The sequence below is a fragment of the Sapajus apella genome, unplaced genomic scaffold (genome assembly GCF_009761245.1).
Source record: "Sapajus apella isolate SASKATOON/1434 unplaced genomic scaffold, GSC_monkey_1.0 scaffold23, whole genome shotgun sequence".
NCBI lineage: Eukaryota > Metazoa > Chordata > Mammalia > Primates > Cebidae > Sapajus > Sapajus apella.
Window position 1 is genome coordinate 9,286,527 of NW_022436963.1, and position 12,383 is coordinate 9,298,909.

At 39.1% G+C, this 12,383-nt stretch overlaps 1 protein-coding gene across 18 annotated transcripts in view; it reads left to right on the forward strand.

The window, feature by feature from the left end:
• Positions 1 to 11,943, forward strand: part of SLMAP (sarcolemma associated protein) — a 169,150-nt gene extending 157,207 nt beyond the window's left edge. For 15 of the 18 annotated variants that reach the window (XM_032289555.1, XM_032289568.1, XM_032289561.1 and 12 more), the window contains 2 exons: positions 5,690 to 5,824; positions 10,066 to 11,943. In XM_032289555.1, coding sequence (XP_032145446.1) covers positions 5,690 to 5,824; positions 10,066 to 10,158 — 228 coding nt within the window. In that variant the 3' untranslated portion in view covers positions 10,159 to 11,943. Of the gene's footprint in view, positions 1 to 5,689; positions 5,825 to 8,550; positions 8,641 to 10,065 lie in introns of all 18 variants that reach the window. The other 3 variants (XM_032289557.1, XM_032289569.1, XM_032289562.1) reach the window with 1 other exon arrangement.
• The last annotated feature ends 440 nt before the right edge of the window (positions 11,944 to 12,383 follow it).

The following is a 12,383-nucleotide window of genomic DNA, read 5'->3' on the forward strand; positions in this document are numbered from 1 at the left end:
ATTTCTTCCTGAGCAAGATAAGTATATTTCACTTCCCAAAGCCTTGAAGTTGACAGCAGGGCAGTAAGAGCTGCCTTCAGTCCTGCTGGCCTCATACCACTCCCTGCATTGACTCCTGGCCAGCTCGGGAGATGAGGAAGGCTGATACAGCTTGATCTGTAGATCAAGGACCACCCCAGTTGTAAACTTTCTTAAAAGGATTCTTTATGAATTAGAAGGAAGCTGAAGACAACTCTTTGTCTTTAATATTAAATGAACTTTCCCAAAGTTGTTTCTAGAAGATCTGCTTAATCAATGCAGTTTTTCTTTGCACTTTTCTTTCCTTGTAGTTTCCTAAATTTGGCAATGATTGCTTTTCTTCTGTCTTTATGTTTGTTCCTAATGAAAAAATACTGTAAAATTTTTTTAATTTCTTGTGGACATATCAATTTTGTAATGTGTTCGTTTTTACCTTACTAAAGATATGTGTTTTAGAAGAAATCTCATTTTATTTGGTTGGAACACAAATTTTGTGCCAAAGTAAATATCTTGGTATTTAATACTGTAAGCACTTTGTGTCCTTCCAGTCCATATGCCATAATTCTTTCAAACTCTGGGAAGAATGCTGTGGTTGGAAGATTATTCTGTTGTATGTTACTATGAACGCATTAGCCATTTTGTTGCATTAATTGTTTGCCTGTTTGTGGTCACTGAGTCATCAGTGCAAAATGCTTTAACTGTTTCCACAAATGGCAGTGGCATGTTGTCACAGCATCTTAATTGTTGATAGTCTTGGATTGCATTAAATGCAGCACATTTAAAAATATGTCTGATCTTGTTGGTATGTTTCTTTTCTATTTTCTTGTTCACTGGTTTCCATTGTGAAATGATGTGTACTCATCACACTCCTTTGTAATGTGAAATTGCTCTTTCTGTTTGTCCAGATGTCAACATGTTGGATACTATATACTATAGTTTAGTTATAGCTATATACTATAACTAAAATGTTCTTTAATGAGGTTCCTGTCTCTGTCTTCATGTTTGAAGTAATCCACTGCAAAGGAATTATTGCCTTTTATTAATGCACACATATTCCCCTTCAACATTTCCCCTTTGTTCTCCTTTCTTTCACAGAATCATGCTTAATATGCACAGTATCTAATTATGTATTTTCAGCGTTGTAACAGGCTAAGATATGACAAGCTAAGCAAGCCCAGATAAGATTCTTTTTATGAAGAACAACCAAAGGTGTTGGTAATATGGTGTGATATTTCCCTCTTAATCAGGACCAAGCTCGTTTGTCACCTGAGAGTTAGCAAGATGGAGCAAAAATGATATCCAAAGCAAGGCTGCAATAGATGACCTTTGTTCCACAAACTGAAATTTACATATGCGGCAGCTTTTATATGAATATTTCACAAATAAAAAGTACATGCAAAAAGGAAATCTTGGCCGGGCGCAGTGGCTGACACCTGTAATCCCAGCAGTTTGGGAGACCAAGGCAGGTTAGGAGTTCAAGACCAGCCTGACAATATGATGAAAACCTGTCTCTACTAAAAATACAAAAAGTAGCCGGGTGTGATGGCATACGCCTGTAATCCCAGCTACTCAGGAGGCTGAGACAGGAGAATCACTTGAACCAAGGAGGTGGAGGTTGCAGTGAGCCGAGATTGTGCCACTGCATTCTAACCTGAGTGACAGAGTGAAACTCCATCTCAAAAAAAAAAAAGTAAATCTTAATCCTCAGTATTAAAAGCAAATAATGATATACCATCTTTATATTTGACTTTAGAAAGCATCAATATATCTTGCAGTAAAACAAAGAAAAATTAAAAAAAAGAAAGCATCAATATATTTTAATTTAGTAGGAACATCTGTAATTGAAGAATTCATAGGCTGGGTACGGTGGCTCACACCTGTAATCCCAGCACTTTGGGAGGTTGAGGCAGGTGGATCACCTGAGGTCAGGACTTTGAGACCAGCCTGACCAACATGGAGAAACCCTGTCTGTACTAAAAATATAAAATTAGCCAGGCATTGTGGCACATGCCTATAATCCTAGCTACTCAGGAGGCTGAGGCAGGAGAATCACTTGAACCTGGGAGGTGGAGGTTGTGATGAGCCAAGATCATGCTATTGCACTCCAGCCTGGGAAATAAGAGCAAAAACTCAACCCCAAAAAAAAAAAAAAAAAAAAATTATAGAACATTGAGCACACAAACCACCCTACAAACACTGACTCAAGAAAGTTATTTGGCTTCATCTTCTTCGCATGGGGCCAGAGTCCTTGCCACTTTCTCACATGCTGGAGGTAAGCAACAGGATGCCCCTGGTTGAGCTGCCTTCCTGTGGTTCTGGTTCACAACTCCTGGAATGGAGAAATGATTAATTGCTTTGGTGCACAGGGCAGACTGAATGTAAGAATGGTGGAAAAGGAAAGTAAGGGAAAACTTGTCAATAAAGTACTTTTTACTTATTCTTTATTAGTCACTGTTAAGAATCAGATCATGGGTCGTTGAGAATTTGTTATGTTCTAATTTGCAGAAACTAGTGTACATACACTGACTTTGCCTTGGCAGTGTGCCAGTAATCTTCTGCCTTCTGGGAGGAAGTCCACAGACCCTCACAGTCAATTGAAAAAAGCTATCATAAAGTCCATGAATTTTACTCCTTTAGTTCATTCTCTGGCATACTATCCAGGCTTGTAGTGGGAGTATTGTTAGGTAACAGGAAATATCTTTCATATTTTACCTCCCTCTCTGTACCCATGTCTTTCTTCTCTTTTTCTGGTGACCTCTGTGTTGACCCTAAGCCTCATCTCTCCTGTCTAATGTTTTTATACATTTACATTCCTTGTTAATATTTATCTTTGTTGAGCATAATGATGGGCTTCTAATTAGTCATTCTAAGGTATTTGTATATTTCAGAAGCACTGTTATAAAGGTTTCCTTTATTGAAGAATTTATAGGATATAGGTAGAAAGGAACTGGAAACTTTCTACCCTCATGGGCTATATTTAGGGATAAGGAGGAACCTTTCTGGTATGCCTTACCCATGGTATATTTATTTTATATTCAAACTTTGTCCATCTTCCTTCTAAAACCTTCAGAGGCGGCAAAGTGGGACTGGGCACAGTGGCTTACGCCTGTAATCCCACCACTTTGGAAGGCCAAGGTGGGTGGATCAGTTGAGGTCAGGAGTTTGAGACCAGCCTGGCCAACAAGGTGAAACCCCATCTCTACTAAAAATACCGAAACTATTAGCCAGGCTTGGTGGTGCATGCCTGTAGTCCCAGCTACACGGGAGTCTGAGGCACGAGAATCCCTTGAACCTGAGAGGTGGAGGTTGCAGTGAGCCAAGATCATGCCACTGCACTCCAGCCTGGGTGATAGAGTGAGACTCCGTCTCAAAAAAAAAAAAGGGAGAGAGAGAGAGAGAGATGGCAGAGTGGGCAGCAGAGTGGGGCAGCAAAGTGGAGACAAAGGCACAGCCAGCAGCAGAACAATCTCTGCTCTGACTGTAAGCCCAGCTTGCATGTAAGATGCAATATCTTGAAGTGGAATCAGTCTAGAATTTCAGCCTTCTGGCACCATTTAAAGTAGGGGTAAGCCATACTATGTTTCACATTGGTCTTACTTTTAAAAGACAGTCTGTCTTTAAAAATTTGACTCGCTGGGCGCGGTGGCTCAAGCCTATAATCCCAGCACTTTGGGAGGCCGAGGCGGGTGGATCACGAGGTCAAGAGATCGAGACCATCCTGGTCAACATGGTGAAACCCCGTCTCTACTAAAAATACAAAACATTAGCTGGGCATGGTGGCGCGTGCCTGTAATCCCAGCTACTCAGGAGGCTGAGGCAGGAGAATTGCCTGAACCCAGGAGGCGGAGGTTGCGGTGAGCCGAGATCGCGCCATTGCACTCCAGCCTGGGTAACATGAGTGAAACTCCGTCTCAAAAAATAAAAAATAAAAAAAAATACAAATAAAAAGATTTGACTCTACCTGAATGTCAAATTATATACAATGAATTGTTTTTCAAAGCAAAAAATGACATGTTTTACTATTTAAAAATTTCTGCCAGAAACAGGCGGGACGTGGTGGCTCATGCCTGTAATCCCAGCACTTTGGGAGGCAAGCCAAGGCAGGCAGATCACCCAAGGCCAGTAGTTCGAGACCAGCCTGGCCAACATAGTGAAACCTCATTTCCACTAAAAGTATGAAACATAGCCAGACGTGGTAGCAGGCACCCATAATCCCAGCTACTCAGGAGGCTGAAGCAGGAGAATTGCTTGAACCTGGGAGGTGGAGGTTTCAGTGAGCCGAGATTGCACCACTGTACTCCAGTCTGGGTGCGAGAGCAAGACTCCATCTCAAAAAATAAATAATAAAAATAAAATTTCTACCAGAAACAGATTTTTTTAAAATGACTTTTAGTTGATACCTAAGTTTTTTGTTTTGGTTTGTTTTTTGAGATGGAGTTTCACTCTTATTGCTCAGGCTAGAGTACAGTGGCTCAATCTCAACTCACTCTAACCTTGATCTCCCAGGTTCAAGCGATTCTCCTGCCTCCGCCTCCCAAGTAGCTGGGATTATAGTCATGCACCACCATGCCTGGCTAATTTTATATTTTTAGTAGAGATGGGGTTTTGCCATGTTGGCCAGGCTCAAACTCCTGACCTCAGGTGATCTGCCCACCTTGGCCTCCCAGATTGCTGGGATTACAGGTGTGAGCCACCATGCCCGGCTGATACCTAAGTTTGAAGTGGAAGAATAGATATTTCCCAGTCATAGTGGTGTGTACTTCAGATACATTTATTTTCTTCATTTGCCTAGAAAATTCACTTATCCAGAACACTTTAATACCCAGTAATGCTGGGTAAAGGGAAACCTATTGGGAATTAATACTTTTTTTTTTCTTTTCGCTTCCATACTAGGTGGAGGAATTACTTCAAGAGTAATTTTTACTTCAAGAGTAAAATAGCTTGGCTGACACTGCTTACCATTATACAAACTCAGGCTTCCTAACATTGCCACTTAATTAGGCTATGGGATTTTTCTTCACCTACTTTTCTTTTGCTCAGTTTGAAGTTTTTCTTTTCTCCTACACTTACTTGGTGGAAAAAGTGATCCTTTATATTAAAAACAGATGACAAAATGGTGATTACTCTTAATTTTTTTTTTATTCCAGGGCCAGAAAATTCTTACATAGAATCAAGTCAACATTAAAGACCTTTTTTTTTTTTTTTTTTTTTTTTTTTTTTTTTGAGATGGAGTCTTACTCTGTTGCCCAGGCTGGAGTGTTCAATGGCGCAATGTCAGCTCACTGCAACCTCCACCTCCCAGGTTCAAGTGATTCTCCTGCCTCAGCCTCCTGGGTAGCTGAAATTACCAGTGCACGCCACCATGCTTGGCTAATTTTTGTATTTTTAGTAGAGATGGAGTTTCACCATGCTGGTCAGGCTGGACTCAAACTCCTGGCCTCATAATCCACCCACCTTGGCCTCCCAAACTGCTGGGATTATAGGTGTGAGCCACTGCGCCTGACCAAAAGACTTCTTCTTATGAGTGCAAGTTATTCCTCCTTTAACAAAAATACTTGTCTTTAGTGTTCCACGTGACTAAATAGGATCTGGCATATAAGCCTGACTAGAACCATACCTTCATACTCATTTTAAGTTGAATCTGCACACTTTTTTTTTTCTTTGCCTTTAGTATGAAAAGACACAGACTGTACTCTCAGAACTGAAGTTGAAGTTTGAAAAGACTGAGCAGGAAAAGCAGTCAATCACAGATGAGCTCAAACAATGTAAAAACAACCTGAAGCTGCTCCGAGAGAAAGGAAATAATGTAAGTCTTTGCAAACTTGGCTTAGCTTTGATTGAGAGGCAGATGAGAGATTGAAATTGATTTTCAGAGGACTTTATCACTGATTTGTGAAGCAAATGGTACAAATGAAATAAGCTTTCAATTATGAAATTCCATGACAGAATCATTATGCTGTCAAATTTTTGAAAAAGAATTTGTACCTTTAACCTATACCCCAAGAGCCTCGGGACTGCCTGGAGGAAGAGCCTTGTTTGCAATAAAGCAGCTTGCCTAAGAACTGTCAGCTTTTCCCAGATGAGTCTGAAGCTCTGTCACTAAGCCATTGTCTGGCTCTTGTTTATGCCCTGCTGGGAAATGAAGCACTATACTACCAGCGACCCATTTAAGAGACGGTAGTACATGTTGATAATTAGCATTTGGCTATATCAAAAAAATCAAGACTTATTAATGGTTTTCATTATATACCAATAATGTTCTCACTGAGGCACAATTTCTAAAAAGCTTAGTGTCTCTTTTGCGTTCTGTAAGTATTAGAAAATATTTGGTGAGTTTCTGTAGGGCTGTGAGAGAGAAAGAGACAGATGAAGATTTTGGTATAAATTGACTTTAATTTTTTTTGTTTTTCATTTGCTAGAAAGATGGTCTTTAAAAAGATGTTATACTAAATTAATGTTGTGTTGTACGTTTTAGTGATCATTACCTTTGTGGGCCCTAACTGATAGATGTTTGGCGTGGTTGGTTGTGCTCTCACTTATTTGAAACTGCTGTCATGGCTTGGACACTGCAGTGTGCGTGAGCCACATGCTTCCTATGGAGGAAGCCACTCTGCTTACCCTGCAGCACAAGTACAAAAGAATGATGTTGCATGGCCATCCTGTTATTCATTTGCACACAGAATGCTCATGAGTTGTGTCCAGTTGTCCTTTGCAGTTTGTAGACAATAAAGGCTTGCTGTTTAGGTGGAAGCCTTTTAGAAGTTGATAAACTGGGTGTGGAGGCTTTATGCTAAGCAAAAATGGTTTGCATTTACTTTTCAAAATGTAGATTACAAACTCTTCTAAAATCAGATCATAATGGTTTGGTTACTTCTCTCTTTTGTATTAATTCATATCCCTGGGATTATGGAATTTCAGTCTACTGCTAAATTAACCCATGAAGACATCTAGCATAATCAGAATGTACTATTTAGAACCTTTTCAAAAGTAACTTTGCAGCCAGGCGCAGTGGCTCATGCCTGTAATCCCAGCACTTTGGGAGGCCAAGGCAGGAGGATCACCTGAGGTTAGGAGTTCAAGACCAGACGGAGTTCACTCTTGTCCAGGCTGGAGTAAAATGGCATTATCTCGGCTCACTGCAACCTTCACCTCCTGGGTTCAAATGATTCTCCTGCCTCAGCCTCCTGGGTAGCTGGGATTATAGGCATGTGCCACCACGCACGGCTAATTTTGTATTTTTAATAGAGATGGAGTTTCTCCACATTGGTCAGGCTGGTCTCGAACTCCTGACCTCAGGTGATCCACCCACCTCAGCCTCCCAAAGTGCTGGGATTACAGGCATGAGCCGCCGCACCCAGCCCTGCCTGTCTTTATATACCAAACCTTTATCATATATTGTCACATTTCTTGCCTGATTTAGGAAACATGCATTATCACAGGGCACTTATTTTTAAGCTGGAAAGTAGTATAATCTAATAAGCAAAAGAGCTTTGGTTGAAAAAAAGAAAAGATTTTGTTAGAGGAATAAAATAACCCTTAACCATTGCTGAGGGAGTATATTGTGAAATAATGGGTTTCAGGTATTGAGCAAAAATGTGTACTATCAAGCAGAGAGCATCAGCTAGCGGTGCAGTGTTGGTCATTATTTGTTTTTTTTTTTTTGGAGACCAGGTCTTGCTCTGTCACCCAGGCTGGAGTGCAGTGGCATGATCTCAACTCACTATAGCCTTGACCTCCCCGGCTCAAGTGATCCTCCGACCTCAGCTTCCCAAGTAGCTAGAATTACAGACGTGCACCACCATGCCCAACTCATTTATTTTTTGTAGGGACGGGGTTTTGCCATGTGGCGCAGGCTGGTCTCAAACTCCTGGCCTTAAGCAATCTGCCCACCTCAGCTTCCCAAAGTGCTGGGATTACAGGCATAAGCCACCATGCCTGGCTTGCTCTGTCTTCATGTGCTACATTTCATTAGAATGTTAGGTATACCCACATTGCCCGTTGCCTTCAGCTGTTCCTTTTTTTCTTTTTTTGAAATGGAGTCTCTGTCACCCAAGCTGGATTACAGTGGCATGATCTCAGCTCACTGTAACCTCAGCCTCCTGGTTCAAGTGATTCTCCTACCTTAGCCTCCCGAGTAGCTGGGATTACAGGTGTGTACCACCATGACCGGCTAACTTTTGTATTTTTAGTAGAGACAGCATTTCACCATGTTGGCCAGGCCAGTCTCAAACTCCTGACCTCAGGTGATCCACCTGCCTCAGCCTCCCAAGGTGCTGGGATTACAGGCATGAGCCACCACACCCAGCCTAGCTGTTCCTTTTAAACTGATAGTTTCCCAACTTGCATACCCCAGTCTGTCGTTCAGGATTGTGTTAGATGTCTTTAAAATGTTTGAATCTGTGCAAAACCTGAATGGTATACTTCTATTGCTTCAGTCTTTCTTCCCTGCCTCCCACCCCACTGGGGTCTGAATCCTCTTATCTGATTATATTCATAGCATAAAATGATTTTAATATGCCTTCCCTTCTTTAGCCTTCCATATTACAACCCGTCCCAGCCGTATTCATCGGCCTATTCCTGGCTTTCCTGTTTTGGTGTTTCGGTCCATTGTGGTAGAGAAAGGTACAAGCACTACCGTTGAGTCCTTGTCTGTTTGTCCCCGTCACCTGTTTGTGCCGTATTTGTAATATAGTGCATGGCAAAAACACACAGGTATTTTGTTACCTGAAGCAAACCCTTCATTTAGTATGCTGTGTATTTGTGTCATACCAGTGAATTCAACAGTCAACTAATCCCATAACTTTTTGTCTTGTTTACTTTGTAGTAATGCTAACCATGAGTTAATTCCAACCTAACCAGTTGTTAATATGCTTCTTTTAACTGTCTTGATCTGTAGCAAACTGGAGTACACTATGAATTTCTGCAATATTAGTACCCTTTCCAATTATGTGTTTAATCAGATTTAAATGAGAAATGAAGAGTTTGCCTCTTTCAAGTTTTCAGCCAGCTTTCTTCCCCTTCCTCCTTATCCTCTTCCTTTTCATAGTGTAGATTTTCTTTGTTTCAACCCTTTCCCTATTTATACTATGGCTATGGAGATGAAAAAAAATGAGATTAGCCTAATGAACCATTGGCTTACAATCTCAACCCTATTATGTACTTGCAAGGATATAAACGTATCCCATTTCTTTCTGAGCCCTGACCTGCAACATCAGAATATTTCTTTAAAAACCAGTTTTTCTCTGCCATAGCTAAAAAAAAAAAAAAAAAAGAAAAAGAAGAAGAAAAAAAGAAAAACCAGTTTTTCTCAATAACACTCTTGGAATACAAGTAAAAATAAAAATGTCAACCAAAGCAAGCTAATCTTATAAAGCCCTCTTAAAGTTAGCAGGCAACAGCCCGTCCATGCTTGCCTCTAACTGGCATGCATGTTAGTAGAGCATATGAGATGATCATGTGGCTTTATTACACTGAACAGAGTCTTTACCAGAATTATCAGACAGGCAGGATCTCTAATGTTACTTCTCCATCTTGAACCCTATTTGATTTTGTCTTCTGTGGTTTCAAGTTAGAGGACCAAAGCCTAGACCAAAGCCTTGTCACCTTAGCCACTATCATCCCCTTGAATAAAATATCCCAACATGGAGTCTGGCTCTAATCAAGAAATAAACATTTTAGGCAGAAACATACTACAGGTATCTATATACATCAGTTATATTGGAATATATGGATACCAGAGTAAATAATGCAGGCAGAGCCCACAGGTTTTCTTAGAAGTCACTATTAGGTTTCAACTGTAACAAAGTTGAAAACTTCCCAGGACTTTCTTGTGATATATTAGACTTCCAAATTGGTGGTCCTGCTATTATGGCTCTCCTTATACCTACACTCTCTCACTTTTTTTTTTTTAACTTTATTTTTATGATGCAAAAATAAGATTTTTCCAGTATTCTGTTAAATATTCAGGACTCTCTGAAACCAAGGGGTTAATAGGTATGAAAAGAGAGGAGAGAATGTGATATTGACTCTTGGTTTCTTTCCACACAGAAACCCTGGCCCTGGATGCCCATGTTGGCTGCCCTGGTTGCAGTAACAGCCATTGTGCTGTATGTGCCAGGTCTGGCCAGAGCTTCTCCATGAGAGCGTTCCTTGAGTCCGTACACCGTCCTCCCTCTAGAAGCTGGCATCATACTCATGCTGGGGACAAACAGAACCATTTTCTTCCTTTTTACCTCTTTTAAAACAGCAGAAGTACAAGAATACAGCTGTAGGGTCATTGCTTTAAATTATATAAAATGTATCTGTCTATAAAGAAGATATAAAATTGTGACTTTACTGTAAGCAATAATTTGCTTGCAATTTTTCATGTAATTTTTAAATTAGTATGTTGAGATTCTGAATATTATGGTGGCCTAAAGTAGGCTTCTTGGTACACCAGATTATTTATAGCATTAAATTTATGAGTATTTTACTCTGAAGTCTGATGACCAGATAATTCATTTTTCTGATTTGATAATTACCCAAACCAAACAACCAGTACATACATGGGAAGAGAGGCCCTGTGTGCTCAGTGCCTATCAGTTTGAAATATATACACATATATATATATTTTTTACATATTTACGCCATTTTTACTTGTTATAAAACCACTGAGCTATTGGGAACAAGACTTAGAGAAAACTAATTGCGTGGATTTTTTTTTTTTTAAAGGAAAAATACATTTGGAAAATAAACTGTTATGGTGATAATTTGGGGAATATGTGCACGCTTGTTCAGCCTTAATGAGACTTGAAGATGTGGAGGACATCAACTTTGAAAAACTTTCCATGAGAGTGTGTATTTTCTTGAGCAAACTGAAGTATTTCTGGGAGCAAAAACATAGTAATTACACAATTTCAGTGCAGTCAACCAAACTGTTGAGTCAATTGGAATGTAATTTATTAAACCTCATGTATTTAAAGAGATATTTTTCTTTAAAAGCCAAGTTACTTTCTCATATACAGCATTTTAGGAAGCATGATTTTTTTTCTATCATCTATTCCTCCAAGCATGTTTAATTGAAGAAAGTATTAATATCTCTTTCGATAAGCTTGTATTGACCTAATTTGGTTTATGATGTGTCAGAGCTAATTCATGTTCAGGGTGAGCTGTTGTACCTACCAACAGATTTCCTGGTTGGGTATGCAAATGGTTATTTTCTTTTTATTGTTGTTAATTGGGACTTTCTATTAATGAAAAGCACTATTCCCAAGATTAATAGTGTTCTATGCACAATGAAGCACCTAAAAACACTGCTTGATGTTATAAATTTAAAACACAGAAGTGAAAGTTTAGCCATGGTTTTGTGTGACATCATAGTTATGTCAGTAAAGTTTATTTAGGTCATAGAATATCCTAAAGTATCACATAGTTAAATTTTTCAGTCAATGAAGACTGGGAGGGAATGTCAGTGAATTGGCTTGAATGTTCTGTGGCAATCCGCAAGTCTAGCCAAATATTGAAATAGGAGTTTAGGGTATAATTTGCCTTGTGATGTTTGGCAGTCACTGTTTATACTTTAAAGGTTATATTTTAAGCTATTTGGGATTACTGTTGGGAGGATCACTAGATTTATGGAGGAATTAGTCACAAATGACTTGTAGAGAATACTGTCATATAGTTCATTTCATCATTTTCTGTTGCAGGAAGCCACTCCACCACAGAATGCTAATATGCCAGTGGTACCCAGTACCTCTTGTATATAGGTTATTGCAAATATTGTTCTGAAATGCTTAACTTCAGAATTACATTTTTTAAAGTAAATAATTGTTTTAAATCTATTTTGTAAAGATATAAAGTACAATAGAATTTCTGGAGTACAGATTAAACTATTTGCACTAACACACGTGATGTGCATGATTTAATAAAATAACTTTACTCTCCCTATGCATGTTTGAGTTGAATATCATTGAAGTTCTTAATGCTGACTCTACTATTGGATTGTTAATAGTCTTCTCTTAAAATGACTCTTTATGCAACATAACCTACATTTGGTATTTTTCAGGGTTTAAAAGAAAACAGCTATTTCCTCCAAGTTTTATTAGCCTTTTATTTAACTTACTGCTCCATTTTTTTTTCTCTTTTAATATGGTTATTGTTAAAAAGAAAGTCACTTGCCAGTCCAGTCTCTTTAAATGTAAGGTCTAGTATCAATATTTACTTCAAGTGGAATAAATGGCTTTTTGTAGTTACTTCCAGTTTTCCTCAAGAATATAAATAAGTCTATTTATAAGCAATATCTTCAGTTTTGTTCAGTTCACTTCCAGGTTAAATAAAGAGTAGGATTATTCACTGGTAATAATAGAGTCATTAAGAAATGTTAAACA